This window comes from Canis lupus, chromosome 23, assembly GCF_011100685.1.
Source record: "Canis lupus familiaris isolate Mischka breed German Shepherd chromosome 23, alternate assembly UU_Cfam_GSD_1.0, whole genome shotgun sequence".
Lineage (NCBI taxonomy): Eukaryota > Metazoa > Chordata > Mammalia > Carnivora > Canidae > Canis > Canis lupus.
In genome coordinates this window covers 22,349,608-22,376,404 of record NC_049244.1, presented here as the reverse complement: position 1 = coordinate 22,376,404, position 26,797 = coordinate 22,349,608, and the positions used below count along the sequence as shown (strand labels likewise).

Genomic DNA, 26,797 nt, shown 5'->3' with positions numbered 1-26,797 from the left:
GAAGTTTGCAAAATTGTTCCAAAATTCAGCTTTTGATAAGGAATTGTGAAGCCCCTGTTTTTTGAGGTTATTTGGCCAAGGATGTGTTTTCACCTTTGTATAGTGTGTCCTGCAGTCTTCCAAGTGGAAGGGTTCCACAGGCTCCTCTGCTCGCAGGGCTCTTATTTCCTGAAATGCTCTCAGTGTCATTCCTTAAGGTTGAAGATTACATTTACTTATGTGTGTGTCTGTTCATTTAAATATTTATGTATTCAACAAGTGTTTATGCTGTGGGGCATTCCAAATATAGACAGATATTGTAGGAAGTGGACCAAGAAAAGGTTTTAACCCTGAAGAATCTGGTAGATGGAAACCAAGAGCGATAACAGCTTCTGGAAGGGAATGGTTATCAGTACTGAATTTGTCATGCCAGATTAAAGGAAAGCATGGAGGGGTAACTGGGTGGTTCAGCCACTTAAACACGTGATTCTTGATTTTGGCTCAGATTGTGATCTCAGAGTCCTGAGATCGAGCCTGGCAGCAGACAGGGAGTCTGCTAGAGATTCTCTCCCTCTGCCTCTCTCCCTCCCTCTCCCCTCCTCCTGCTTATTTTCTCTCTTTCCCTCTCAAATAAATATTTTTTTTAAAGGAGAGCATGTAAGTGTCCACTGGATTTTATATATATTATTGGTAACTGTAACCAGGAAAGGGTAATTCAATGCTTAATCAATTGATTGGAATAATGGATTTTGGAAAGATCTGGATTACATGAAGGATCTGAATGCTTGGTCATGGGGTTGCCAATGTAGGTTGTCTCCAGATGCAAACTTTATCATCTGATGCTATCATTCTGAACTAAGCACTATTATCTTATTGAATTCTACTAATGCATGTTTCCAAATTATAAGTAGATATCTGGAAACAAACCTGCATTTTAATTCTACCATTCATAAAAGCACAAAGAGGAGTTAATATTTTCAATAACATCAATGAATTATTTTAAAATACTTTCACTTTTTTTAAAACAAAGCCCTTGGAGTAGATTATCTTGAAAGTTTAAATAAAAAGAAAGAATAATGTAAAATAACATATAAACAAACCACCTAGTATAAACCCTTTCAGATTTTCAAGAATTATTTTTTCTATCAGTAGATATATAGTAGATGTTCAATATCTATTTGTTGCATTATAATTACATATCATTATATAAAAAGTGAGATCACATTCTTCACTGTTATATAAAATATTTAGTTATTATCATATCTTCAACATTTCTGTATTTGATCAAGACTGTTTCATTCACACCCTCATGATGATTGCCACTCTTAGGGAGAGGTGATGTAGCTTGTTGTTGTAAGCAGCAAGTTAGAACAGTGAAAGCAGACCTCCCCACCAGTCCCCTAAGTTTATTCATATATCCAACTTGAACCATTTCACCTGAAGTTTTCCCTATCTCTATAGAGCAATGGTACAAAATGCTATAATCAAGTTACTGAGTAAAATGATTTATTTGTTGCTTTGAAAGCAAATTTTTAGATAAAGTCTAAATAAGGAACTAATCTTAATTATTCATAGAGATATTAAATTTAGGCTTTCTTCTATAGATTAATATTTTAAATTGGCTACTCTCTGGTGTTCAATATCCTTCAATGTTTGCAGTGGCCATGACTTGTTACATCACCAAAATCATATGGAACAGAGATGCCTAACAACCAGAAATGCTCAATACAAAAATATTGGTAAAAGAGAAATAAACATCTATGTTCTCAAGTCTTTCCTATTTAAGTTCTATTAATTACAGCTGCTTGGTATGAACAGAATCAAATTCTTTCCACAGATTTTCAGGTGAGAAAGAACATAAAAGTGCCCTGATAATGATAGTAATAGCTACCAAATATTTGCCAATGAATATATTCTATGTACTACTGAATATTTTACATAAGGTTCACAGTTTCTCTCAAAATTAGATTATATTCATTTCACAGATGAGGAAACTGAACTTCATAATGTCTAAGTGACCTGCCCAAGCAAGCCAGAGAGGAAACATCTGAAGACAGGTTTTCCTATCTCTAAAACTCATGATCCTTCTATGACAACAAGAAGAATTCAAATAGTTCTATCTTTAATGCAGATATTTAGGAAAGTGAAAAAATATCTAACCAGAGGGGAGAAAAGATTACAATTTTTAAAAAGTCTTTTCTGATAGAAAAGATTTCCTACTTTCTCCTATGGCCCTTTACCTTTGCCATAAAAACAAAACAATGTTTCTTGTAATATATTGTCTACTTTCTAGGGCATAATGTCAGGGACTCATAGAAGAAATTTATTTCTTCTTTCTTGGCAAACAGACAGACTACACTTCTCTTATACCTAAGTGGTTATGTGGCTGAGTGATAGACAATGAGTGTGAAGGTAAGTGACCTGCAATATGTCCTGCCTCAGTTTACTAAAACTTCCCAAGCATAGTTTTCCAGATTCTTTCCTCTTCTGCCTGTTGAATGCAAACAAGCATAGCCTTGGAAGCCACACACTAAAGATGTTGAAATCACAAGATGAAAGGGCCTGGATTTCTGAATCACCACTTGGAAGAGATGTGCCAGTGGATGGAGTACACATATTTTGGATATTACACAGGAAAAATTAAAATGTCTATTATTAGAGCTATTGTACATCTTTAAGATTTTATCTATCTATCTATCTATCTATCTATCTATCTATCATCTATCTATCTATCTATCTATCTATCTATCTATCTATCTATCTATTTGAGAGAGAGCAAGAAAGCACATAGGGGTAGGAGATGACTATGAGGGAGAGAATCTCAAGTTGACTGTGCACTGAGCTCAAATGCAGGGCTCTATCTCACAACCCTGAGATCATGACCTGAGCTGAAATCAAGAGTTGGATGCTTAACTGAGACACTCAGGCACTCCTGGAGCTATTGCATATCTTTTGATTGATTTACACAACAACCAGACTTACATTAAACTAACCAATGAATCTACTTTCTCATTTTGACTTAAATCTGGATAAACATAGGGGTCCCAGTCAAGGAAAAGAAGGGCCAATGTGTGAGCAGATGGACACATTTAAGTTTGCAAATTTATTTTTTTAGCTAATCTTTGACTAAATGAAGACCAAAGGACTCTGAAAATCTGCATGTTACATGATTTTTAAAAGAAGCAAGAATATGATGTATCTTTCTTTGGGCCTCTTTGGGTATTTCTTTGGGTAGCCCAAGTAAGTAAAGACCTAGAGGTGGTGTTAAACCACAGATGTGGACAGACCCAAATCACCCTTTCCATATATTTCCTAATCAATTCTTACTAAGTCAATATTTTTCTGGTAGGATCAGCATACCCAGGTTCCCCAAATGCTGCTCTACCTGAAACCATAGGTGGAACCATGATTGAGGGTTTTCTCAGTCTTTTCAGTGAAGCCAGGTGCTATGCTCTAACCACAGCGCAATGGAATTTCAGTTTTTGCCATCCTATTTGGCTTTGACAGAATAAATCAAAAGATCCTGCTCCTTCTTAAAGACTCCTACAAGTGATTGATGAAACTCCCCCAAATTTTAACATCATGCACTTCAAAAATAAGTATTACTTTTATTTCAGGAATCCTCCAAATCCACAGCTTTTCATGTATCTTCATTTTTCCTGGCTGTCCTTTCTCATCACACTCTTAGAAAGCTTAAAAAAGTAAAATAATTTACTCATGCCTTTTAAAAAAAAAATCTTTTCAGCAGACACCAAGATAGTCTTGTGATTTTTTTTTTCAATCCTAACATGAATTTCATCTATAGACCGACCTCAAGTTCCTTCCGGAAACATCCATTCATTTTCACCATCTTCAAGTGATAAACATAAGAAACATTGCTTTGCAATAGGTGTGTAAATGTAAAAAAAACAAACAAACAAACAAAAAAAAAGTACATAAATCTTTGTATAAATGTTACTATAAAACCCAAAAGATCACAGTCCCAGGTCTATATGCTAAGCAGTCAGCATAAGCCTTACTTTAAGTAAAATGGAATGAAACTAAGTTTGGATTTCATGGTTCTGAATTTAAAATTTGGCTTTCCACTCATGGCCTATGTGACTTTAAGCAAGTTACTATTCTCCAAACTTCAGTGTCTTCATTTGCAAAATTATTATAGGAAAGGCTATTCTTTACTTTGTGAGGGTCAGATTGGAAAAGCAAACCTTCAGTGCCTTGAATAAAAACTAAATTTGAATGAAAAATTCTGGAATCTTTATCCTGGTTTTGATTAACTTACTTTTCATCACACTAGAACCCTTTTGTGGAAGGCAGAGCTTTTTCCAACTCTCAGATTTAACCGCTTTCGGAAATCTCAACTAACTGCTCCCATCAGCTCCAAGCTTATTCAAATGGAAGGAGAGAATATGAGTAGTTTTAGTAAGATAGAAAAAGAAAGACGTTAAGAACGTTTTTATAATAACTTAGAAAAGTTATACAAAAAAACACCCTCAGCATGAGCAAAAAAAATGTTAGTTTGCTGGGTATTTCATCCGAAGGAACTTGAGAAATCTAAGTACCCCCTCCAGAGCCGAGAGAATGCAAGATCTAAAAAGGTGCCCTTCCCCTAAAGGAAAGCTGATGATGGAGAGTCAGCTGGTGGAAATGCAGAGAACTGGTCAGTGTGTTAGACCAGGAGAAGGGTAAAATAGGAAACAAAGATGAGGAGATGAGGGGGGAAGGAATCCTCAATTTCTATCCAAGGGGACTAATGGATCGTTTTAGGGACTGATAGATGACTAGACAGGAGAGGTAAATTAATTTGTGAACATGCTTAGTCACCTAATATAGGATTTCCTTACTGGTAAGGGGCTAGCTCTTCCCAACCTCATATTGTGGCTATATTATGGCTATAGCACAGTTATGTTCTTTTTAAAAATTATTTATTTATTTATTCATTAGAGACACAGTGAGAGAAGCAGAAACATAGGCAGAGGGAGAAGCAGGCTCCCTCTGGGGAGCCTGATGTGGGACTCGATTCCAGGACCCAGGATCATGACCTGAGCCAAAGGCAGATGCTCAACCACTGAACCACCCAGGTGCCCCCAGAGCTATGTGCTTAAAACTTGTTGTAAAGAAGTCATTCTTACTTGCATGTAACATAGAATACAGAGGATCTGCTTGTTCCTGGAAGGAAGTAGAAAACGATCCCTAACTTTTTGGTCTTCCTCCTTACAGATGCCAGTTCATTCCCTTTCTTATACTTACTGGGAACTTTCTTTGGGACCCTTAAGGCTCAAGAGGAAGGGGTGAGATGTTCTTAGAGGTACCTTTTAGTTAAGATAGTATATGTTGCCTTCATGGTACATTTTAAAGAAATAGGGAGCAAGCTATATAGTGTTTTGGGAACATTCCTTTTTCTTTCTCATATTAATTCTTGTTAAAATTACTTGAAAAGACACATTCTAGGTTTATTTTTTTCTTTTACCTTCTGGTGGGACAATAAACAGTATTTTTTGTTGTTCGTATTTATTTTTTATTTATTTTATTCTTATATTTTATTTTTTAATGTTTCTTCTCATAACTGTATTTTTTATTTTAAGCTTTTATTTTAATTCCAGTTAGTTATCATATCATGTCATGTTAGTTTCAGGTACACAAAATAGTGATTCAACACTCCCACACATCACCTGGTGCTCATCACAAATCTACTCTTTAGTCCCCATTGTCTATTTCACCCACTCCCCTTAAACTGCCTCCACTTTGGTAATGGTCAGTTGTTTGTTTTTAATTAGATGTCCTTTTGATGACCATCATACTTAGTTTCAACTCCTCTCTCTCATCATTTGCTCTATAATTCAGATCCATGTCAAATTTTCCCCAAGACCTTTGAAGAGAACAGGGTAGCTTTTTGTGGTAGCTCCAGGAAAGCACAGTATTTAATGAAATGTGTAGACTCTGTGTTCAGACAACCTGGTTCCAACCCTAGCCCCACTGCATGCTGGTACAGGGAATTTAAGCATCCTCCTTAAAGCTTAAGTTTCTCATTGGCAAAGTAAGAGTAACAATCCATGATTATCTGTTCATCATGAATCTACTAAATGTTGCTATAATCCACACTATGTACTAAACTCTGTGATTAATACTAAGGCTGTGTTGGTGGAGAAAAAAAGAGAGACAGAGACAGAGACAGAGAGGTAGAGAAGAGGGAAAGAGGGAGACTCAGTCCCTGTCCTTGATGAGCTTGACATTATCATAAGGATTAAAGGAGTCAGTGAATTTAAAAACATTAAATGCTCAATACATGATAGTTATATCTATTATTACTCAGGACACTGTTATTATTATGACACATAGACCAATCGTGGTGCAGGTTATGAGGCTTTTAGGGGATTTCCAGATTTCTATTAAAAAAAAAAAACAGCAAAAAGAGCAATTTGCTTTCAGATGAAGTGTGCTTCTCCCACACTAGACTGCTGTTAGAACAACCAAAATGTATTTGCATGTGCTATGTAGGAATCACATTAAAATGCCAACATGTGACTATTTTTGACCTATAATATCAGCAATCTCACATGCCCGTTCTAATGTCAGCAGGGGGGAAAGGAGTTGTGTGAAAAGATGTATGTGGGAAGGAGAACACGGTGATGAATAGTACATGCTGCAAAAGTTTCACACTCTTCAACATCATATTTAACTAAATATAGATTTCTGATAATTAGATTTTAAAATATTCTCAAAAATGGAACATTTTGGCTTCCTTCTGGCTATAGCTCCAATATGAATTACCAAGCCTAATGGAAAATACTTTTAAAATGAAATCATCTGTTCCCCGTATCTGAAACAAGTGCAGGCAGTATTTGTACAGAAGTCTGTATCTGTCAATTGTACACAGTATAATATTCTGAGTATTCCAAATTGAAACATATGCAGCAACTTCCAGGGTCACGTTCTTCTTCACATTTCTGTTTATCCTTCACCAATTCATTCCAGCACATATTGAGTTTATTCAACAGTTACTGAATGCTTATGACAGCCAGAAATTATTTAAGTGCTGTTATTCAAGAACACATGTAAGGTGGTAAATCAAAGCATTTTACAAAGGAAAACAGCCTGTAAAATTCATTGTGTGGCACTCCAAAATATCACTAACTTCTGATTTTGGAGTTTGTGCAACTGCCTCACACAGGGTCCCGCAATTCAAGGGTTACAGATGTTGTGATTCAAACCCTAAGTCTGTATTCCGTGAAGATGGATATAATCACTGCCATCAACTGATGAGTTATGCATGAAACGATGGTGACAAACAAGGCCACAAGCCATCACAGGTCCCTGAAATTACTGATGTAGTACCAAACCTTCAGTGAGTGAAAGAACAGGTGGCCCTCGCCCTGTAGGCTGCAGCTCTAAATCTTTACAATGGACTGGGAAATAAGCACTTCACCATTTAACATGAGCAGAGGAAGTCACTTCATCATTGGTCTGTCGCATGAATTGCTGACATAAGAAACTTTTCCCTACTTAGAAAACCACAAGTACCAAGCGATTACTTATCAGTTAGAAAATGCTTGGTCCCCCCACCCCAACCCCGCCCCTACTCCCACTAACAGTCTCATATCTGGAAATAAAGGCCAGTTCTCTTTGAGAAACATTTTGGTGCACTAAGTATTTGAACTCCAGTCATCTTCCCCTAATCCTGCAGCAGCAAACCTTTCACGCATCTGTCAATGGCATATAAATTTATTTATAACTATAGCTGTACATCTATTATCCATCCATCTGACGCAAAATGCCAACTGTCTGATACCTGAACAGCAGTATCACTGGATATCATTTTTGAAAAATGTTAGGACCAACCTGCATTTATTATACAAGATCTTGTGGTTTAGGATTAGAAAGTGAGAAAAAGAAAACCCAGAATCAACCTGTCAGTTACTGAGTCAAGCTATAAATTGCTCCTAGAATTAATTTCTACCATCTACCCATACTTTAAAAGAATAACTTAGTGACTATGCATGCTCAAAGCTTTATTGGAAGGAAGAATTAGACAAAGGAGAGAAAATACTGGCAGAGCCCAATTAACATTAAATTATTTAATTGATGAAGAAAGATAAAGGAGGAATTGGACATCAATTGATCCTTGTCACAGATATGTAGTTTATGATTTTTGGAAAGACACCGAGTATGAAAAACATGACCATTTCTTATGCCAATACTGAATATAAGAAGGAAAGAAAATTAACTCTAAATACCTACTGTGAATCTGCTGCTTTGCTTACAATACTGCCTTTAACGTCTCGCATGATGGTGTTACCCCCCTTCATTGCACAAGTGAGAATCTGAGATTTGTAGAAGTTAAACAAACTTGCTCAAAATCACACAGGGAATATGTGCTGAGACAGGATTAGCCTGATCCCAGTCCCTAAGTCTTTCCATTTCATGAATCTGGAGCAAACAGTAACCTGGAAAATAACTCCTTTCTCACCTGAACTTGCATTGTGTGGACTAGGTGCAAAGCTGAAATGATGGTCGTGGTGATTTATCAAGGGATCATCCAAAGATTTGAACAGATTGCCGCATCAACACTCTAGAATGTTTACTATAGCAGGCTTAATATAATCCTCCCTCCTCCGCCCCTCTCCAAACTCCAACAAAAGGTAGTTCAGCAATCTGACACAAAGAAACTGGAACTAAACTCAACCTTCCTCAACAGCAAATCACTCACATGCTGACCAGAGAAGGAGAGAGCGGGAGCAGTGCTTTTACCCCCACCACTCACTGGGATAAGCACAGCTGGGCTGAGGAGACCTCTTTTCCTAAATTCTGTTGCCAAGCTGAATTTTATGATCTTCACTGGCAGATGATCAAATACAAACTCTTAACATACAGCCAAGTTATCTTACAGCAGCTGTTGGAAGAACTAATTTAGAATGCAAATCTAGTCCTTAATCTATGGGAAAACTGTTGCAGTGATGGATGGTTTTTGAAGCAATAGTTCATGAAAGATACCCCTGTGCCTTCTAGTATTATGGAAGGAGAAATATTTAGCTGCCATTTGTGTTTATTTGTTTTCTTTTGAGCAATTGCCTCTATAGGGGGAATTAGAGCCCCATGGAGGAGGGTCCAGGTGTTTAAATCTGCCTCAACTCTCTTTTCCACAAAAATAAAATTGAGATCAGAAGACACATGTGTACACTAAGTTTCAGATAATGTCTTCTTAGTATCTAGGACTCCTGGATTTTAGGCTAAGTCATCTAAAGAACAAGGCAATGGGGATGTTATAATTTGCCTGGAATTTTGTATCATATCAAGAGAGGAGGAAGGTCAGCACTAATCACTGCCTCTGCCTCTGAACAATTCTGTTAATCTAGGTACGAATTATTAAATAAAGTTGATAGTCTTTTTTTTTCTTTTTGTTCATTTAACTGCCAGTGAACAGTGCCCCTCTAGAATACCTAAACACCTAAGAACTCACTGAATAATTCCACAGCTTTGATCCCCATCTTTTCAGTTGAACAAAATCTTAGAAAATATTGACTCCTGGTTATTAGGTAAGTTTCTTAGAATTCTATTGAGTTACTGAAGGAACCTGGGCTTGTGCCGTATCTGTGAAGATCTCATCTGTGGCAACTGTCAGAGTTAATGCAACAGAAAAATGTATGTCTATCTGTTCCTGTTTTGTTAGGTGTGGAGAACGATTATTGTGGAACTGTGAATCAATTCAAAGAATTATTAGAATAAGAATAAAGGGAAATTGTTCTAATAGGTAAAAAATTAGAAAAGGAAAGATACATCCACTTTGGGTTTTTTAATGTTATTCTTTGAGCTTAGCTTTGTATACTGTGGAGAAAAGTTGGTAGTCTAAGTTATTTGACTTTGAATATTAAACTAGAAACTCTCTAACCCATGATGTACCTCTTTTTTAAAGATTTCTATTTATTTATTCATGAGAGACACAGCAAGAGAGGCAAAAGACATAGGCAGAGGGAGAGGCAGGCCCCCTGCGGGGAGCCTGATATAAGACTGGATCCCAGGATCTTGTGATTACAACCTGAGCCAAAGGCAGATGCTCAACCACTGAGCCACCCAGGTGCCCCCCATGATGTACCTCTAACTAGTCACTTTGACTTATGCTCACTGTTCCACATGAGCTAATATCCACAGAGGAAACAAAATGAAATTGTGCCACTCATATCTATTTGTAATCTTGCTTTTCCCTGACCACAGGTCATTGCTTGTCAACCCTTAGTTTTCTTAGATACATAGCTATCTATATTATTGATAAACATGAGTCTGTGGTAGAGAAGATAGGGTTTCAGTTGGGATTAGGAAAATACCACGAATTCTCTGCAATCACAACAGGGAGCTGGAGCTATTAAAGCTCAATATTCACTTATATTCTCTAAGATTAGGTGCTGCCAGAGCCCTTGATCATCCTAAATCTTTCTGGGGATAAAACACTGACAACTCATCTGGAAATACAGTGCCCTTCTTTTTCATTTACTATTGCCCTCAATGGACATATGGATATTTTACATTATTGGGCATTCATCTTAATTGTTGATGTGGTACATGATAGAAGAGCCTAACGATGTGTTTGGTATTAAGATACCAAGAAAAGTCGGGATCCACTGTGAAGCCATCTAATGTACATGGACAGACCAAATATTTTGATATCAGGAAATGAATCAAGCTCACAGGAGGAAGACCATATTCATTCACTAAGGGTGAATTAGGGCAGAGGGAGTTTCTTCCATCTCTCCTAAGAATGTCTCCATTCCTTGTCATGGGGTGTGGGCTTTTCTGGTTTGAGTATGAAAGAAGAGGAAGACAAACTGGGGGAGGACTGGCATATTATAAACCTTGGGTGAAATGAAGCTTCAAGACATATTTACATCTGAGGTAAGCATCATGATATTCACTTAGCCATCAACTTACGCACTCAATAAATATTTATTAAGCACTATATGTCAGGCACTGCTCTAAGTACTTGATAAAACACTGAACCAACACAAAAACGATCTTTGCCCCAACAGGGCTTATTTTTTTTAAAAGATTTTATTTCTTTATTCATGAGAGATAGAGAGAGAGGCAGAGACCCGGGCAGAGGGAGAAGCAGGCTCCATGCAGGAAACCCCATGTGGGACTCAATCCTGGGACTCCAGGATCATACCCTAGCCCGAAGGCAGACACTCAGCCACTGAGCTACCCAGGTGTCCCAAGAGCTTCTATTCTAATTAGTAGTGGACAATAAATATAATAAATAGGTAAACTGTGAAGTATATTAGGATATGATTAATTATTAGGGGAAAAACCATTGGTAAGGAGTAGGAATGACAGGGGTTGAAATCCTAAACATAGTGGCTGCATCATAAGGTGGTAACATTTGAATAAAGTTGAAAAAATAAATGTGGAAATCTGAGAAAATAGAATTCCAGGCAGAGAGAGAGAGAGAGAGTCCATACAAGAATCTAGAAGTAGGAACAAGCCTGGTGTATTCAGGATATAGTAAGGACAGGTTTGGAACTAGTTTGAGGTAAACGAAGTACTTGCTTCAGGAGAAAAATTTAAGGGGATACTAAAAACTCCATGATCAAAATGAACAATATTTTCATGCAATATATTTTTTAAATTAAAATCAATAGCAAAAACTCCATGGTGGACAACATAGCAAAATTTTACAGAAGATAGAATCTGACCCTGTACTTAACCCTGCCTCATTCACCTGGTTCCAGTAAAATTTACCTACAAAAGCAGGTGGCCAGCCTGTGGGCCACAGTTTGCCAATTTTGTCTTTTTACTATTGTATTTAATATTTGTTCTGATTGCTCAGTTTTTCAGCAACCCTTAAATTTTGCACCTAAGTGCCTCACTTGCCTTACCTAGTCCCAGCTCTGCAAAAGAGGCCAGTGAAGCTGTAAAGGAGGAAGTGAGGGGGTCTCTATGGGAGGGAATGAGGTCACAAAGACCTCTGAAGGCCACATTATATAGGGCTGTATAACCATTCTAAGGATTTTTCCTTTTAACCTAAGTGAAACATACCACATTGGAGGTTTTTAAATGAGAAGAACATCTGGTCTGAACTTACATTTTTAAAATGTTGAGTAAAAGGAGTAGAAGCAGTGAGAATAATTAAGAGGATGTTTATAGTAATCTAAATGAGAGATAATGGATGGTGGTTTGGACCAGTGTGGTAGTGTGAAAGTGGTGGAGAGCAATCAGATTCTAGATATATTTTGGAGGTAGAACTTACATAATCTGCGTAGTATTGAATATAGGGTGTGAGAGAAGAAGAAAAGATAATTCCAATATTTTTACCAGATGAACCAGAAACATGGAGCTGCTATGATCTGAGAAATGCTATCTATGAAACAGGTTTAGGGAACGAGCCACAGCCTATAGTTTTGAACATTTTAGATCTGAGGTATCTACTAGCTGACCAACTGAAGATACTATATAAACCATTGATATTCAAATATGAAGTTGAAGAAAAGATTTTAGCTGAAGAAATAAATATGGATTCCATCTTGAAATCTATATAGTTAACTTATTCGCCTCCTCCACTCCCAGATACTGAAGTCATCTTCTGTAAACTAGAATTGAGGAACTTTATAGAGAATACATGTCTTCATGAGATAGAACTATGTTAGTGTCTACTCTTCAAGACTCTTCAGTAGTCTAGGAGTTTGTTTAAAAACAACAACAACAAAAATCCCCTTGGTTTCTATACCTTTGGTGGAATCTCTGTTTTCCACTGAGGTTTTAATTCTCAGCATTTTTTTTAAATGTAAAGATTGAAAATGTGTTTTAAATTAGAGGGGATTACATGGTAAAATTTTAGTAATTAGATCCCATCACAAATGTCTCACTTTCCAGAATCTGCATTAAATTTTCTGCCAACATGAGATGTGCTAAAGAACTACAATGTAACTAAATATCTCCACAGGGGAAACAATGGAAAAAAAAGAAAGAAACCTCTCCTCGAATTATTCAAAATAAAGATCTGTCATTTCATATCAGTCTCCAATAAACTGTAATAAATTTTCAGCCAATCTGCATGTTTTATGAATATACAAACATGGCCACTTACATGGGGCTGATTTTCAAAGTTCGGCATTAGGTTATACACTGTGGCTACTGTTTAAAAGTATAAAAATCATATGGCAGCCTAAGATGACAAGTTCCTTGTGGTAAACTATTTGACTAGCAGCATCTCTGGGCTAAGAAGAGATGAACCATCTTGACCTATTCTTCATTACAAGATCCAGTCTGCTGACTTCTAATGAGGATCCACCAAAGTGGGTGCAAATATTCTCGTTACTTGTCAAACCTACATAATAACAAAGCATCTCTTGCCTGAAGTGATCAGCTCCTATCCTGGTAAGAAAGTCAAGACCACACATCTATCAGTGAACCAGTTTGAGCTGTTAGCCCAGCTTCTCAAAACCAAATCCCATTTAGTGTTGTGAGGTTTACTTTCCTACATGGATCACTTCCTTATTAATTGATGCCATTTTCCCTTGTTTTGTTTCATGGATTAAAGTAAGAACTAATAACATTTAAATGTTGGTATCAAATGAAAAATGCAGTCTCTCTTTGTCCTCTTTCATTCAAAAATAGAAATATATTGCCATCATAGGAAATCCAGCCATAGAAGAAATTTCAGGCTTTTCTGATTTTTTTTAATATTTTTAATTTTTATTTATTTATGATAGTCACAGAGAGAGAGAGAGAGAGAGGCACAGACACAGGCAGAGGGAGGAGCAGGCTCCATGCACCGGGAGCCCGATGTGGGATTCGATCCCAGGTCTCCAGGATCTCGCCCTGGGCCAAAGGCAGGCGCCAAACCGCTGCGCCACCCAGGGATCCCCCAGGCTTTTCTGATTAATCCTTTCTAAGGGAAAGGCAGGAATTCCAAGCAAATACACACTATTTTATAATTTCATATTCCATTCAGTTTTCTTTATGCATTGCACTCTAAATGTTAAAATATCTTTTATGCTTTCCTGAATTGTTCTGGATTTTATAAAGTAATAAAATATGACAAAATGCAACAAAGAGAGAAAGTATCAAAGGACATATTAAATGTTTATTTAATCATATATTTATTCTAAATACTTTATGAAGTCAATAAATATTTTATTACAATAATGTTCTATCATTGCTCTAGTACTGCTCTGAAAATGCTCCTGTTTTAAGAAATATGAGTTGGCTTAGAGAGATAAGAAATAGTTTTACTATTTATAATACATATTACAGACACAGCTAAGAGTAAATGCTGGGATCCCTGGATAGCTCGGTGGTTTAGCATCTGCCTTCGGCTTGGGGCGTGATCCTGAAGTCCCAATATCAAGTCCCACATCAGGCTCCCTGCATGGAGCCTGCTTCTCCCTCTGCCTGTGTCTCTGCCTGTGTCTCTGCCTGTCTCTCTCTCTCTCTCTCTTTCTCTCTCTCTGTGTCTCTCATGAATAAATAACATCTTTTAAAAAAATAAATAAGAATAATGCTGACTTTGGGTAATTGATTTTAAAACATTTACTTCTCAATGTCTTTTAAACCATGAAGATAGCTACTTAGTGTTACTTAAAATAAGATGAAAATTAAAGATAAATGTTCCCTAGCCCAAGCCGAAACATAAAACAAACAAAAAAAAACGAACTTAGGAAACCATTAAAAATCAACAAAATTAGACTTGCAAACATTCTACTAAAACATATGCTAAACTGTTTTTTTACAGAAATACTGAATATTCATTGAATTATAATTCACATGATTTTAATTTCTACAATAACTGCATTAAGAATGGGAAAAAGTTGATAGGAAAATAGATCATAAGCCACCTTTTTGAATTAAGAAGGCAAAAGCACAATAATAATAACAATACAGTGCAAATTACCAGCCAAACCTTGAGGGCTATTTCAGGAGAATATTTCATATGAGAGAGAAGAGTTAAAGATAGACATGACAACTCAATGAGACCCAAATGTAAATGATAAAACCATCGACAAAAGCCTTGAAGGGAAACGCTTTCCCCATCGAGGGATGATTTCTACTGGCCTCCAGGTGTAATATCATGTGCACTGATGAGCTGATCAACAGAACAGAACTTCTACCCAGCTGTAATCAAGAGTGATTGATGGTTGGGACAAAAAAGTTGATTATCATGACAAGTTCGCTGATGCAGAGAAAATAAGCTCTGCTTGGGAAATGGATAAAAAACCTGTTAAGAGACTACCTTCTGAAACCTTATTTATAAAGGCGTCTATGAGAAGGTGTAAGTTGTACAGAGGGATCGGATATTCCGATACACCTGATAAGAATAAATTTGCCATACCTGGACCTCAACAGATTTCCTAGGTAAGGAATTTAAAGGCTCATTTAGGCCCAGTAAAAAGTAAACCACATACACTCAGTGTTACCTGTGCAATTCTTAAAAGTTATCTCTCTGCTTCTCAAAGTATTACTGAAAATCACACATGGACACAGAAAATTAAACTTTCATAGCACACCATGCCTCCATTTGCCCTCCTCAGCTCCCTCCTCACAAGGAATAAACTCTCCAAATGACTGCAACCTTTACCACTATCACATTCAATTAACATCAAAACATAGATTTGGACTGAGACAACAGATCCCAGAGGCAGTATTTTGCATTTAAAATGAGGTTTGGCAGGCTTGAAAAAGGTGAATCTGGGCCAGAATGTTTGGTGTACTACGGTGTTCTAAAACAGACCATACAGAGATCTAGAGAGTATGAAGGAATACATCCATTTTCTCAACTTCTGGTTCTAATGTCTTCGAAGAAATTCTAGCACCACAATCCAACGCAGTGTGCAATTTATAGCATGCCTGGTACAATTTCAATCTCCTTAAACTTGCAATAAAACCAAATAGCCACTCTTAAACTAGTCATCACAAGAAACTTTTAGTGTGAAGGAGGTAAATTGAATGGGTATGTTCATTTCATCTATAATCTTTGGCCATGTGAATCCTTGGAAAAGGTAAAATGACTCTAGTTAATTATACAGATATTAGGACTCAACAAAAGAGACAACACATAGCAAGAGCTAGGAAAGCCAGGATACAAAGGGACACAAAATCCAAAATGACAAAAGAATAGATACTAACATGAATTATCTTTTTCTTAAATTCCTTTGTTCCTCTGCCCAGGAACGAATTCTTCTACTGTCCTAGTTTTCAGGGCCATGGCAAAACTTATGGTTTATTAAATGCTGAATAAACTATATGACATATAACAAAAAGGGCAAGTGAAGGGCACCTGGGTAGCACTGTCAGTTAAGCATCCAACTCTTGGTTTAGGCTCAAATTGTGATCTCAGGTGTCCTGAGATCCAGACCTACCTCAGACTCTATGCTCAGGTGGAGAGTCTACTTCTCTCTCTGGCCCTCCCCACCCTCCCCCACCCCATTCTCACCACTGCATGTGCTTTTTTCTCTCTCTCTCCAATAAATAAATCGTATTTATTTTTTAAAAAGATTTTACTTATTTATTCATGAGAGACACAGAGAGAGAAGCAGAGACACAAGCAGAGGGAGAAGCAAGCTCCCTGCAGGGAGCCCGATGTGGGACTCAATCCCAAGACCCCGGGATCATAACCTGAGCTGAAGGCAGATGCTCAACCCCTGAGCCACCCAGGCATCCCCAAATAAATAAATCTTAAACACACACACACACACACACACACACACACACACACACACAGACTTCTTGCTTCACCACATTCTACCTTCCTTTCATTGTGTCCTTCCATGCTTTGCCTACTCTTCTGGAAACTCTGTTTTCAATAGGTGTTGGATAAAACACACTCTCAGCACAGATTCTCTCCTCCCCTCTTCAACACTTAGTATGATCATATTGTCCTTTAAGTGGCTCTCAATTTTGAAAAGTATTTCTACACTCCGGCAGTTTGTACTTCTAGAAGTTTAGTAATGAGCATATCCACCTTGATTAACCTCTGTATTGTGTGTAGAACTCAAGTGACCAATTGTCTTAGCTGAAAACTGTCAGCTGATGCCAATGCAAACCTCAAAATAAATTTCTCTTAGGGCATGTCACCTGATATGACAAATAAAAGCCTATGCTGGGACTTAAGAGCTCTGTTTCAGCTGTTTCAACAGCTTAGTGACCTTGAATAAGTCAGCTGAGATGCTCACCTTTGGTTTTTCCATCTCTACAATCTCTAAAATGGAGAGAATGACTTCTTAGATATAACTAAGTCCTAAAACACAACAGTTCTCTGAGGTAGTCCATAGAAATAACAAATATCATTCTGATTTCCAGAAGTTATATAACACATCTGCTCATGATATCTTACATCAACTTCTCTTTCTAGAGAAGATGGTAAAATTTTCTATGTCTAAGAGAATCTGATAGAAAAGTGAATTTTATTATTATGTTTCTCTTTGTTTATAGAGGAAAAAAAGCACAGAGAAAGATAGACTCTTTTACAAAGAGTTCTCTTTTCTCAGTCCCTTACCCTTCATTCCATCCACAGATGAAACTCTGGACTATCAAAGCCTGATTCAGAGAGTCCCAAAATATCCCAATGTTGAAGTTTTATTTTTAAAAGCCTGCCAAAGAAGCACGATGCTTAAATAGGTTCCTGTGCTCTTGACTGGCTCATTTTCTCCTGAAATCTCGAACAGCCAGACTCAATATTTCTTGCCTAGTCCTTCTGTTCCAAGTTTTGTTTCTGAGAATTCCTGACAGAGCTGTAGGCTCCATTAAGGAAGTAGATGGGTGTGAGGCTGAGCGATGAAATGGGGCCCAAATGCACACTCAGAGCATGAGCCCTCCAAAAGGGATGTGCCAGGCACTTGCTTCAAATACATCCAAACCTATAGTCCCATCACTACATGCCTCAAAGCTCGCTCCTCACACAAGGGTGACATGACTGCAACTAAACCCCATCAGGCCCCAGACATGCCTCTTTGTACACAAGCTGAATGGCCCTGTCATAGAAATACTTTTGAAGAAGAAAAAGCACTAAGTGGGAAGGCCAGAGTGCGCAGGCCAAAGCTCTAAATAGCTCTGTGAATCTTGAAGACGAACAGGAGACACTCTCTTATGAAAGAGATGTTTCAAAGCTGCCTAAAATTTAATTTCTAACTGGGTCCCTCAGAAAATCCTTTGGGACTTAGCAGCAGTGGCAACAGGCTTAGAGAGGTGGAGAGTTTCTAAGAAATCCAGCTCTGCCAGGGACAAGTTGACCCTGCAGTTTTTAAAAGGTAAAAGGTAAAGATTTATGAGGAGTGAGAACCTCAAATCAACACAGAAATACACTAAACACAGGCACTTTCAGCAGTGTAGATTCCTTTAAGCACTTTTCTGAAAGATAGATATTTTCCAGCTTCAATATTTCTGAAGAAGTAATTTAGCATTCAGAGAATAAAACAATGATAACCCCATTATTTGTTCCATAACATAAAAATGACCTTTCCATTTCATTTGCTATACGGTTTACAATCCAATTGCCTATGTGTTCTATTTTATAATCCTTAGAACATGGCTATAAGGAATGGCTATTCATTTTATTTTTAAAATTTTTTTAAAAATATTTTATTTATTTATTCCTTTGAGGGAGAAAAAGAGAGAGAGCAAGAGAGAGCACGCATGAGCTGGGGGGAGAGGCAGAAGGAGAGGGATAGGGAGAAGTAGGCTTCCTGCTGAGCAGGGAGCTGGACTAAGACTAGATTCAGGATTGATCTCAGGACTCCGGGTTCACGACCTGAGCTTAAGGCAGATTCTCAACCATCTGAGCCGCCCAGGTATCCTTGGCTTTTCATTTTAAATAAGGTGATTATGGAAACTGTAAATTCAACAAAGATTGGCCCCAAGACATATGGCCAATCAAAAAAATTGGCAGATCTAGACAAGAGGTTGTCTAAATCCTGATCCAGTGATTTTCCTACCATTACACTCAGCTTCCTTGGATGCTGTTTTCAGATTTGGGGTTAGGTGCACATCCCCATGAACAGATTTTTATTAACCCTTACTGTAGGATATGCAATAAAATATTGAAATCTGAATAAGGCAACTGTATCTATGAACTCTCCTGGGCATGTTTTGAGGCTGCAGATACTGTCAGAAAGAGGCAGGAAATGTTTAGAAAACTGCAACTGAGGCCTTCAAAAAGCAATTTATAATTCAGGATAAAATATGTGTGGGTTTTTTTTTTTTTTAAAGCCTCAGTAGGGTAGTAGATGCAACAATTCCTTTTTATTTTATAAAATTTAAGCATTATTAAACAGGAAATTTGGAAAATAAAACTGGGAAGAAATAAGAATAGTTCTTAACTTCAGTACAACCACGATTATTTTTTTTCTCTCCCTCTGAGTAGTATTTCCTTTTAATATCAACACACACAAATAATGCAGATTTAGTATTTAAAAGAAATGTCTTAGGTTGTGATGATACAAAAGTATAATTATCTAATTTGGTTATTTGGTAGGAAAAAATGTTCCTTTTAGCAACTTCAACACTATCTTGCTTCATTTGGTTACAGAGGTTAACCCAGAGATATAAATTAAATTCAAACATATTGCTTAATTTTACTACATTCATGGGTTCTAAATTGTAGAAAAACAATAATGATTTCTATTTTATAATACCATTGGGAAATATATCAGTTATATTGATGATAGTCCCAAGATCCCCTTTGGAGGGGCCTAAGGGCTTCAAGCAATGGACCTTCTAATGAGGTGGTTTTCCCTTCTGTTTTACAAAAGAGCACCTTGAGGTAATTGATGCTTGATAGTTCTGAGTCATAAAGGACATGTTGCTTCTATATTATCACTTGGTAATTTGCATTTTTACTTAAATGTTCACCATGTTTATGATAAGTTGTGTGACTGAATATGGATGATGCTGTTTGAAAGTACTCACAAGCACTGGTGGGCAAGGCCTCACCCAAGTTGTAGATGACTTTCCACAGCAGCTGACACATTCAGGCCCCCTCTCTGGGAACTCACAGATCTCTAGCCACACCATTACTGTAGGATTGGCTGGAGCCTTTGATGGACTTTCCACTTTGCCTGGGCCAGACAGAGCAGTAATACTGGATAAGAGTAGACACTGAACCTGCATGACCAGTGACTGGCCAGGTAGCCTTGTATGTCTCCCACATTCTCTGTATCACAGTTTCCACATGAGAAACTAGCAAAAATTTTCTTCTGTCTCTAACATGAAATACTATTGTATGTTAATCATAGTGAAGAAATGTGTGGGAAATATCAGAAAGGGAGACAGAACGTAAAGACTGCTAACTCTGGGAAACGAACTAGGGGTGGTAGAAGGGGAGGAGGGCGGGGGGTGGGAGTGAATGGGTGACGGGCACTGGGTGTTATTCTGTATGTTAGTAAATTGAACACCAATAAAAAATAAATTAAAAAAAAATCATAGTGATTCTTTGATGCAACAACTTAATAATTTTTAGTTTGGGGCCTAAGATCTTACTTTCCACTCTATAAACAGTCATCAAGAAATCATTTGATATCTCAATAATCTTATATCCATGCTGATCTAGAAATAAGCTGTCTTTCAAAGGCACGCTTAACTTGCCCAAGCCAATGGTAATTTATACTTATTTCAAGATGCTGATAAAATAACTGGACAAATTATAAACTTTTGGTAATTAATTGGGAACTTTTTACATAACCCCTATCTGTGTTTCATGTAAATGTCAAGAAAAGTTTTTTAAGTTTTTTTTTTTTCAAAGAAAAAGACTGTATCAGGAGAAAGCAATCTCATTTAAATAAAAATATAGTATAATATGCATTTAAAAAGATTTCTGTGGGGCCCAAAATAGAAAATGTACTATAAATGAAACAGGTATCACATAACACCAAACTACACAGATTATAATATGAAGGGTTAAAAAATAAATAAAAGCATAGAGGGAAAGAAAATTGAATTTTCGTGATGCAAAGATGAAAAGAACTACAAGCTATTATTTTCATTGGAAGGGGAAGAAGCTTTGAAATGTAAAAAGGTTCATAAGGCAAAAATACTTTCCTATGTGATTGAGGATGCAACTAAGGATACACATGAATTACAGTGTTACTTTTCCAGAATAATTTTAGGTTTAAGAATGGAAATAGGCAGATAAATTCCAGATTTACCTGGAGGGAGTAGATGCAGTTGTATTGGGATTGTAAAACTTTTTCTTGGCATTAAAATGGTCAAATATGAGATATATCTATATGTATCTATCTAGAAAATATTTGTATTTTCTCTTAGTGTGAATATTATTTTATTATATGTGGATGAAGGGGTGATAAATCCAATTGATCTTGGCACTTACTATTAAATATTTTATAAAAATAGTATTCATGGACATGACCAGTCAATAGTAAACAAATCTCATATTTCCAGCACATTAGTTCCCCTTATTGACATGATAATACTACAGAGACTTTTAAGTCTCTAAAGGAGTTTCTGCTCCTGTACTCCAACTTCACGATAATTATATTTTATTTGTAACTCATGGTAAAATGTTGCTATGTGATTTATAAACTCAATAACATTGGGTTTTCCTATTTTCTTTAAACCACAATTTAAAAAATTAGGACTGCATAGTGAATTTACATTCAAGTTTCAAGATAAAAATGTAAAAGCAATGAATTCACATATGTCCAATTTATATAGAAAGGAATGAAGCTATACTGGGTAATTATCTGATAAATTCAATTCATCATAGAATTCAGTTCAAATCTAAGCCAAACATCCAAATGACTACCTGTGGTAGGGAGAAAAAATGATATTTAAGAATTAATCCCTGGAAACTATGAATATGTTACATTATATGACAAAGGGGGATTAAATTAGCAGATGGAGTTAGGTTGCTAATCACCTGATTTAAAAGTAGAGAAATTTTCCTGGATCATCCAGATGAATTCACTGTGATCATAAGGGTTGTGAAAAGTGGAAGAGGGAGGCAGACCAGTGAGGGTCAGAATCATTCAATGTGAGAAGGATTCAACTAGCCATTGCTTGCTCTAAATATGGAAGGGAGTCATGAACAAAAGGGAAGCCTCAAGAAGCTGGACAAGAAAGGCAAGGAACTGAATTCCCCCCCTGGAGCTGCCAGAAGGAACCTTACCCCGCCAACACTGTGATTTTAGTCAGTGATACCCATTTTTGACTTCTCACCTCCAGAACTATAAGATAATACATTTATGTTGTTTTAAACCATTAAGTTTACATGATTTATTACAGCAGCAATAGAAGATTAAGGCAGTAAGCATCTAGTGAATGGTCAAGTGTGCAGTTGCATACTTATGATCCAGACCAATTAGTCTAAATTCTCCAAATACCTCAGCTATTTTCCATGTGCCACATGCCAGACACACCTGAAAGTGAAATTGTAAGAATGAGAAGCAATGGTCCTTGATGAATACATATTGATTTCTATATCAACTTGAAACTTCATTAGCAATATAAATTGCTATTCTCTTCTGTCAAGGAAATAAAACAAGAATACATTTTATAAAATATGTAAATGCTCTTTATGTTAATGTATACCGGGTAATAATTCTAAATACTTTAAACATGACTTTGATACCAATCTACAGAATTAGAAACATTAAAAAAAAAAGGAACAACTGTCTTGAAGTGGTGACCCATAGCAGGAGATAACCAACCAAGGATTTAGCCTGGATGTGGCAGATGGTTTTCTTAAATTTAGTGGGAGATTGGGTTCAATGAGCTTGAAGTCTCTTTTTGATTCCCAGTTTACAGGAAGTGAACTTAACACAGAGGAAAATATTGACAGTGAAATTGCTGGCAGGAGGAAATATTGAAATAGCCCCCATTATTTGTAAGAAGCTCTCAACATGGCTCCTGGGAGACTTTTGCATCATTATCTGATCAGTTCCAAAGTGAAATATCAATACCATTTAAGAAGGAATGAAATCAAGAAAAAATCACTTTAAATAACAATTACAGAACTATATGATTATTCACTAAATGTTTAGAAATGACCAAATTGCAACTATTGAGTTCAGAACTCAAATTTACATGTTGGAGGACCGCCCCTTTTTTACAACAGCTGGAAGAGATTATTATATGATATTTTTCAGTTGAAAAGATTTTTTGTTAATAAATTAAACTATGACAAATTTCTTAAAATTCAAATCAATTCAAAGCACTCAGTATTTAAAAACAAACAACAAAATAAAACAAAAAACCAAAAACCTCTCTTTCAATAAAATGCCACATGTTTAGTGTATTCTTTTTTTATATCAACAAATACCACTTAGAGTCTATGCAGGCAATCTATTCTTTTTTTAAGCCAACAAAAGAAATGGTATACAACTATCTGATGACAATACTAGTAGGTAGGAGTTCATAAGACAGTAGCAATCCTTATGCAAAATAAGATGTTCTGATAGAAGAAAAAAAGATACTTTATTTCTGTCACATCTGCTTTCTCTGCATGATTATCTCACATGCTCTTCTCATTATCAGAGAACCTAAAGGACTTACTTGCCTAGAAAGATTAAATACTGAAAGGCCTAACATTCTCCAAAATCCAGATCATTTTGGTCATCTCCACACTACACATCACCTTGTAAAATAATGGCACCGTGCAGGAGCCACTTTGACAGGCTGGGGTCCTCTGTTTTCCTAAAGTATCAACAGGTATTCTATTCCTAGTCCTTCCAACATCCCTTCTCTTTTCTGTATCTCCCAGGACCAACTCCACACCAAGGAGGTTGGGGAAGGCAGGCAGTAATTTTCAAATTGGCCATGAGCAAATTAGCTTCATTGTGATGAAACCAGAGATTTTCTGATCCCTAGAAAAGGTATGGAAGATATGAATAGCTCTCTATGAATACTTTGCAAAGCACTGGTCAGGTCCATAAATGTCTCATTTCTGTCATGTTCTCCACTTAAGTTTTATTCATCAAGGGCTCCAGTGCTTTGAGGCCTTTAGGACTCCCTATTAAAATGCTAATACTTCTAGGATAATAACTTGAGAGCTCTAACACAAATATCATTAAGAACACAAAGGACTGATCTGGAATTGGGGACCACCAAGGCAGATAAAAAAATTTACAAAGCAAGATGTTGGCCTTGAAATATAATTTGGGAATTATCTTATATCAAAGGTATAATTTATTAAAAGGCTATTTGACTATTCCCCAAAGGGAAAGTGTATTAGCTAAATTTAGTATTCCTAAAGACTAAAAACATACCTTTAAACTGCAAGGATAAAATATTGTTAATGTATGATGTTTCCAGAGTAAACCCCCCAAAATAATATAATAAACTCTGAATTTAAAGGACATAAGGAGTTAAAATGTTATCTTTGAATTTTGACATGCTCAGTTATTGGAGAAAAATGTTGAAGAAATCTCTTCTGCAAGATTAGAACAGCATAATACATTTTTTTCAGTGAATACTAAATGGTAAACTTACATCGGAATTAAATCTCAACTGGCAAATGTTGCATGATATGATTTGCTTTCTTCGATGAGGAAGAGGAACCCCGAATGTATGATTTATTACAGCTTTCTGAATCGGGTCCATCTGTAATGAGAAAGAAAATACAACAAATAGAAATAAAGCTTGTCAGTTCCATTGGAATGTTGCCTATTTCATTAAAGAGCCAATCTGTACAGCTTGAATCTACTGCTCACATTATAAAAAAACATTTTTATTCTAAGAAACAGCATTTCTACTTTCTTGGAAAATAGACAATAAGCTCAAAGCTCAGTATGATAAGAAAATGATAAATGTACCCATTAGAGTTTGCATGCTAACTGTTTTTCTCATTTACGATCAACAATTGTCTCGGTTTGATAATCCTAAAATATAATTAAAGGTTTATCAAAACTCAAATTATTCCAAATGCCAGCAATCTCAAACAGAAGTATGTATGCCATTGCCCCCAAATGGACTTGTAAATAGACTTGGTCAGATGAGCAGTTCTGAAAATAAATTATGCACCATAATCCAACATTAACCTTATGCTATGTTTGGTATCTCTTCTATGTTAAAATATAGTGTACAAATCCTACTTTCTAAGAATTCGAATGTATGGAGTTATCTATTCATTCAAAAACCATCTCTTGACCATTTAATGTAGACTGCTATCCTATGGACTTAGTATTTGAGGTTCAGAGAGTCTGGATCAGAGCAGTTATCTCTCTCCATCCCATATTCCCAGGATAGGTCAAGCGACACCAAAGACATAATGTCAGCAATCTGGCTCTGATAGGCTTTGTCCTACCATCCACATCAGTGGTTTTCAACTGTTGGAGTCAGATAAAAATTTTGATCTGCTTCTTAATATTAGTGCAACCCCTTTGCTTATCTGTGTCTCCTAAGGTGGTGATAGGGTTCAAAAGTGATAATTTGTGTAATTAGCACAGTCAGTGCTAAGCACATTAAACAATCAATAAATGTTGGCTATTATATTTTCTCTATCACAGCACATATGAGGATCAGAGTTAACTTGAGTCTCATACTCCCATAATCATTGTTGTCACACTACTAATTTCTTACATGGCCAAGAAACATTTAAAAATAAATCAAATGTTACACATATGGCTATGACTTCCACTGAATACCTGCAAACTAGAACTCTCAACTCTCATCAGATAGAAAGTTATTCTGAAAGTCCTCACAATGGGTTCAGATAGCTCAGAAATGATTTGACACATACAAAAAAGCTAAGAATGTATCTGTGAAATGATGTTCTAATAGTCAGTTTCTCTGATACACTGTAGTTCTTAATTATCCTAAGCAAGTCGTTGATAAATTCCACCTCATTTTGTGTATTTCAAATTATCAGAATGAGTTAACTCATAGGTTGTCTTCATAGGTAGGTAGGAGGAAGCTTTTGTCTAGATAGCCACACTTCTATTAGGCTGTCTAGGCACTCCTAATGTACAATAAAAATAATAGCACTCAGCATTTATTGTCTTCTATGTGCTAAGCACCAGGCTAGGTGGTTTAAATATTAAATAGTTATGATGATCAAGAAGAACTCACAGATGTAATCATTTTTATCTTCCATCATTACTTTACATTTTTTTATTTGATGTTAATCCTTTTCCAGATTCTGGAGGAAACTCAGCTATCTCATGATTTTTCCGGTCATTTCCAGGTATTAATAAATTCTAGGATCCCCTTTCTCCTTACTAGTGAATTCTATCATCCTTTTTTTTTTTTTAGCCATATCATACTTTCTTTTTAACCAGTTTTATTTAGGTATAATTTACATATAATAAAATTTAGTAATGTTAGGTGTAGAATTTGATGGGATCTGGCAAGTACATACAGTAGTATTATTACACAGAACATTTCCATTACCTGGGAAAGTTTCCTCTTACCCCTCTCAACACCTGACTCCCACTCCTAATTCTGAAATCACTAGTCTGCTTTCTGTCCCTTTCTTGAAGTTCATATAAAAGGAATCATATAGCATGTAGGGTTTTTTTGTGTGCTGACAGCCTTCAGTCAGAATAATTCTTTTAAGATTCATCCATGCTGTTGCATGTTATCAATAGCTTATTCCTTTTTATTGCTGAGTAGTATTTCTTTGTATGGATATAACAATGTGTTTATCTACTTGTGAGCTGATGAACATGTGAATTGCTTCCAGTAAACTTTATCTTTTCAAGTCTGAACACACAATCTAAAGCTCATTCCTAAATTCAGTTCAGCATCTTAATCCAAACATTAAAAACTAATTTAAAATTCCACTCTCTTTCTTAGCTTAGAACTACTGTCAATGTATGAATAACAGTATGAAAAGTCACAGAGCATAGAATAGGGCTCTTTTCTCTCTCTACATATTTTTCTTTCATGT

The 26,797-nt window shown here is 36.4% G+C and overlaps 1 protein-coding gene across 4 annotated transcripts in view; it reads right to left on the bottom strand.

The window, feature by feature from the left end:
• The window catches only part of ZNF385D (zinc finger protein 385D), an 889,598-nt gene that overhangs the window by 90,821 nt on the left and 771,980 nt on the right, over positions 1 to 26,797 (bottom strand). For all 4 annotated transcript variants that reach the window (XM_038570722.1, XM_038570723.1, XM_038570725.1 and 1 more), the window contains one exon: positions 24,400 to 24,510. In XM_038570722.1, the coding sequence (XP_038426650.1) occupies positions 24,400 to 24,510 (111 nt within the window). The remainder of the gene's footprint in view (positions 1 to 24,399; positions 24,511 to 26,797) is intronic.